The 5,762-nt window shown below is 35.0% G+C and overlaps 1 protein-coding gene across 1 annotated transcript; it reads left to right on the forward strand.

Moving 5' to 3' along the window:
* Window positions 1-1,529: 1,529 nt before the first annotated feature.
* LOC120342990 (uncharacterized) lies at window positions 1,530-4,918 on the forward strand. The gene is made up of 6 exons (XM_039412052.2): window positions 1,530-1,618; window positions 1,700-1,902; window positions 2,399-2,440; window positions 3,135-3,353; window positions 3,614-3,706; window positions 4,112-4,918. The coding sequence occupies exons 1-6, from the start codon at window positions 1,591-1,593 to the stop codon at window positions 4,244-4,246; spliced, it is 720 nt and encodes a 239-aa protein (XP_039267986.2). The 5' UTR covers window positions 1,530-1,590; the 3' UTR covers window positions 4,247-4,918.
* Window positions 4,919-5,762: the final 844 nt, after the last annotated feature.

The raw sequence follows: 5,762 nt of genomic DNA on the forward strand, positions 1-5,762 counted from the left end.
AAATTCGGATCTCGAACTTGAACGAAACGCGCGGCTGAGTGAGATGACGCCACCAAAACAGCATCTAATCGATACAGTTCAAGACTGACAGACAAAAATCTTGGTATGCAGTTGAGAGTTTCCAAATCGCCAGTTTGTCCTAATAGTAAGCGCTTAGTGAAGCAAAAAGGTTTCCAGAAAACTCTTTGAGCCGAAAAGTCATTGAATGTGCCTTTTTTATTTTACTCTGCAATATATTATTGAATAACTTCAGCTTTATGGATAAAGTTGTTCGTTTTTGATGATGGAAATTAACAGGTATCCTAGTATGACTAAAAAGTTGTGCGGCCCGCTTACTCAGTGGTGACTGATAAAGTAGCCCGCGATAGGATATAGGTTCGTCACCCCTGGACTATAGATAGTCACGCCGAGCTGACGAGAAAACAATCAGCAATTATAACAAAATAATCCCCGTCAAGATCGCACGCGTTATTCAGTCTTTCGAAAATGTCAAAAAAAGAGAGCTGAACCTCTCCTGGCTTCGCCGCTTATAATGTTTATGGGGCGCTAATTTGAATATAGACGAGAGAGCAATGCTTAAATATATGGACACGAATGCTCAGTTCCTAGCCATATGAATATTTGATGATCTGATCTTCATTTTTGTTTGAAACATTTGAACCCTACATTTTTAGTTATGTTAATCTTAGAGCAGCAGCAAGTTGCATTAGATATGCGCCCACCCGCGGGTATAGACGCTTCGTGTTTGTTCAGTACGGTCTCAAACTTCGCCAAACAAAATGGTGGAAGAACTAGCGCAGCCTGAATTGTAAAGCAATTTCTAGTTCATTAATTTGTTTACCTGCATTCTAAATATACCGAGTCTACTGATTTTACCACACAACGTAAACACAAAACGAAATTAGGCCACATCAGATATTGAAAAGTGTACATGTAAAATTCCACGACTTAAAACAGTGGTTCTTAACCACGTCAAACTTCCTACCGGCCCGCCAGATATATTCCAATATTATATCTGGATTCCAAAATGCAAGGCATTGATCGCCTGGACATTTATTTCGCGATTTTTAACTCTTATTGATGCGTTAACCAAACTCGGTCAAAGGCCCTGTGTCCATTTCAAGCCCTAAACGACTGGGTGACATTGTCACAGTTTTGGATATCGCTTGAAAAAGAATATCTTCAGCTCAGTGACAAAGCCAATAAATTACAGATGTTTTTTGTTCAACTTACTTATGTGAGAAAAACTTTTCATCGTTATCGCTCATCAAAACCAAACAGAGAATTCGCCTTGCAGAAAGTTTAATGGAACCGCGTTTAACATGTATGATGTCAAAAAGACAGCAGCAAATTTATCATTAAATTGAATTGTCTGCTTTCGAATTGTATAATTTTGTCGTAATTGCATTCACTTATCAAGCAAAAAAATGGAACCAGACGACGCACTCTGATGGTTACCCACAGCTATGTCTTTAGAAGATAACAAACATAAATGCATGTAAGGTTTTTCTAACCGACAAAGACACCGAGTTGAACTTCCATAATAAAAAGGCATGTAAGTCGGTAACTCCGTTTTAGTTGTGAAACCCAATGTTTGCTATGTTGCGACATCTTATCGGTAAGCTGAGGTTATAATAGCATTCTGTTATACAAAAAATCACTGTGACAATATTACTTGACTTGTTTCGATTATTTTCAGGCTGCGCAGTTATTGGAATTCTTTGTACAAGTAAGAAAATCGGCGGTGATCCAATTAAATCAAGATTTGATGATGAAACTTTTCCTCGAAATAGCAATATCTGCAAACCGTTGTTCAAAGAACCGAAGTGCCTGGCAAGTTTCCAACAATGTGATAAATCCTTGAACTTGCAGCAATCGATTTTATCATCGCAATTGACATTGGTAAGCATCAATTACAATTTATGCAATGTGCGACTACAATACCAGGATATCACCACATACTTATTTGTTAAATAATAATCTTCAAATCAAGATAATCAAAGTGTGCTTTTATGCGTAAATAATAACAGATTGTTCATACTATTTTGATCGTTGTAAAATATTAAAATGTTGCGTCTCAGATTAGTATAACTTTTCACATAGAGATAATTAAAATGCAAATTGGGTAAGGTCTGCCAACAATGCGTCTGCAAAAAAGTTGTTCATCATTATATTAAGAGTCTAAGTGAACGAAATAACGATTCAGAACCCTCAACAGAGGTCTTTTTTTCAATATTATATAAAAAAAAAATGGGGTTCTACCGAGAATCATAATTATAAAAATGTATACAATGAACTTGGCAAAGCTAAAAGTTTAAATCCACGGCAAAACGTCTCATGATTTTGTTACAACTACTGCAACACTGTCTGATAGACAAATAAAAAATATTATTTTCAGGTGAAACATGGCGGGATCTGGGAACAAAGGAGTTATCACGGCGTGAGTGTTATGTTTAATCACCTTTTGCCATGAATTTACTTGTTTTGTTTATAAATGACTAGAATGAGTATGTTCCAATTTCAGACGGACTCGATTATTTCTGGAATCGAATATTCCAGCCTTACAGCTATTAAAATTTTTACTAAACGAATATTTTAAAGGCGAAACCATGAACTACTAAATATGTCATATAGTCAAAATATATTGCTATGTATGTGCATTTCGCTGTTTTTTCTCTTCGCCGTCGGCGCTAGCTTTATTTTTTTTAAGGCATAGTCTCAATCTCAATACGAGATATGAACATCAGTCTCCCACAAAGCGCAATTGACGGGGCGATAGAGACCTTTACCTAATATTTCCTTACAATCCAAAGTACCGTTGCATGGAAGATTAGATAAACATAAATGCTCATCTTTAATGGTATTTAAATTATAATCTTAATAAACACTCAAATGGTTGCTATTTCGAAGTCGACCCAAAAGCCCGAAGCGACATAACCCGATGGTTAAATTATTACCATAAAACAGCGAACAAACGTTTGAATATAATACGCAACAACATTTAATATTTGGTTTCTGAGCGGCAAGACGCGTAATTTTTCTTCTGAGATGTAATTTCGTTTATTCCATTATTCGAGTTGATGGCTACGGATAAACAAATCTCAAACTAATTACCGATTTCGATATTTTTTCAGAGAAAATTGCCAAGAAGAATGGTTCAATTACCATTCATGTTTCACAGATATCGAGAAATGCTCTCTATTGCGCAAAATTATTTGGTTACGACAGCAAAAGTTGAATTGAACACAAGCTACACTGCAATAAGAGCAAATTTATTTTCTCTTTGTTCGGCAATGCATCTTAAGCGTCACATTCAAAACAGAAAAGTCGAATTTGACGAGGGAAATAACAATGTGAGTGCACTCTATTTTAGCAGTGAAGTTATTAGGTCATTATATTGATTGTTTTGGCTAATTTTGTGCTTGCATTCAGCATAAAATTTCTAGAAGTCAACAACGAGACATATCTATTTCACAAAGTGTATTTTAATGAAATATGTCACGGACCTATATTTTATTGAGCAACTCAAATAATTTTGTCAAATAACTCAATAATATTTTGAAAAGTGATAATGATAAAAAATAATCACGAATCTAATACCAAACTATTTCAGACCAATGCTTTTCTATTCGATATCCTTGATGACGAATCTTTCAGAATCTGGAAAAAGAGAATGGGACGTTTATATAACCGTCACTCTCGCAAGGTAAAATCTTTAGAATAAATGTAGGAAAGTAAACGTTAATATCTCCAACGTTTTCTACTTCAAATTTTATTTGTATAACGAACATCTATTGGATGCAAAATTTCCCTCGGAAGTACATAAGTAGTTCATAGTTCTATGTTAAATTCAATTTAGAAAGTTCACGTTTTGTTGAGATATATGAATATACCCGATCAACGAATATCGAATACGTACCCCCTACGTTTGTTTGAATACTAAAATTTAAGTTAATGACAAAACATCGTTTTCAACCTTGACCTGAATTCGCATATCCAATTGCTATTTCTACTTATTGCTTCAAGGCATTTTATTTTTTAAAGACAGTTTTAATACAAAAATTCAAAAACATATAATTCCCTGCTTATTTTATTTTTTTTATTTACACAGCAACATCACCATTGGTTTCTTGCGGAGATGCTGTTTCACATAAAAGCTTTGATTGAAAAATATCAATTCCTGCATCGCGTGAATTCATGTTCTGTGACCTCACTCAGTATGTCAGACGAGACTTTCATGTTTTAATGTGTTAAAATTTACCTACACCAATTCTATTGCTAACCTCCGTACAGATGTATTCAGAACAACATTAGACAATTTTATTGCGTAATATGCTAGGTATATTTCAGAGTAATCAAAACTTAGCCATTGGCAAATAGACACGGTCGTCTTGTCGGCATACCGCCTTTACGTGATCAGCATGCATTCTTGTCTGGGATTTAATTCCAGATATAATTTGAAACCTTTGACCTACCTTTTTGTTATTTTTTCACAAGATGTTTTGATACTAAAATTATAGTGTGGCGAAATGTTTCAAATGAAATTTTACTCCAAATACAACTTGATATTCTCATTCAAAAGTTTTGATTAATGGCTCATGTGTATACGTATTTCTTCCTATATACCAAGTCAAATGTTACGCGTCGGGATGTATCGCCAACCGTATACGCGGAGTTGTGGGGCGAAAACTGTGTTTTGAGAACGTCGCATCTTTGTACCATCTAAATATCCGAATTAAAGATTGCTGCTTAATAGGTACATTGTTTGGATTGTGTACCCGAAGAGGGAACGCGGTTCTAGTCATTTTTTGAACGGATTATCTTCCAAATTAGTCTCAACAACAAACTGTCAATTAGAGTTTAGACCCTACTGCGCTTTTACATAAGACAGGAGGAATTGCGTAACATTTAAAAATATTCGAACCCGTGCGGCCATGATGTTTTACGAAAGTATTCAACATATGCATCGGGTTTCTTAAGAATTCTTTTGCTCGTTGTAACATATGCAGCAGAAGCCGGTAATGGATGAAAAAGGAACGTAGATGTGAGGTGGCCGAGAATAAACACTTTTTAGGGATTTCCGTGTGAAATTGGATAAAAACAGACTTTGAAGTTATGAGTGCATCTTCGTTTTTGAATGAAAATTTGCTTACTTGCTACCAAACTCAAATCTGTGCCACCCGTTTAAAAAAACACAACACGGCAACATTGTTTTCTATTGAAATGAAAATATTTATCAGTATTTAGTGATACCATATCGTTTGTTTGAAGTAATTAACATATCTGTTAATAAGTTCTAATTTCTCTTCTAGATTAGAACAATCCTTAGATTAGAACAAGGTTCTGCAATCACTTTTAATCGCAACCCAAACAAACGATGATTTCGCGTGGGAGTTAATAAGGGAAGATCAGAACAAGGTTCTGCAATCACTTTTGATTTCAACCCAAACAAACGATGGTTTTGCGTGGAAGAAACACAAAGATTATAATCTAGATTATAATCTTTCACGCGTTACCATCGTAACCAACTCATACGTCATTCAATTCTTATCTATCACGTTTAAAACCCAGTCTAACCGAGTTTCCTGAGGCCATTTTGTATGGTCTCTTTCGACATTTTTATTATAGTCAACTGTTAGGCCCTAAAACGGCAATCATTAGTTTTTAGAAGCGTTAGTTCTTTTGATTGATTAAGTTCTTTTGATTGATTGACATTTTGACACGCATACAAACACATGACCTTGTTCATTTTTATTCCAGCT

The sequence above is a fragment of the Styela clava genome, chromosome 3 (assembly GCF_964204865.1).
Source record: "Styela clava chromosome 3, kaStyClav1.hap1.2, whole genome shotgun sequence".
NCBI lineage: Eukaryota > Metazoa > Chordata > Ascidiacea > Stolidobranchia > Styelidae > Styela > Styela clava.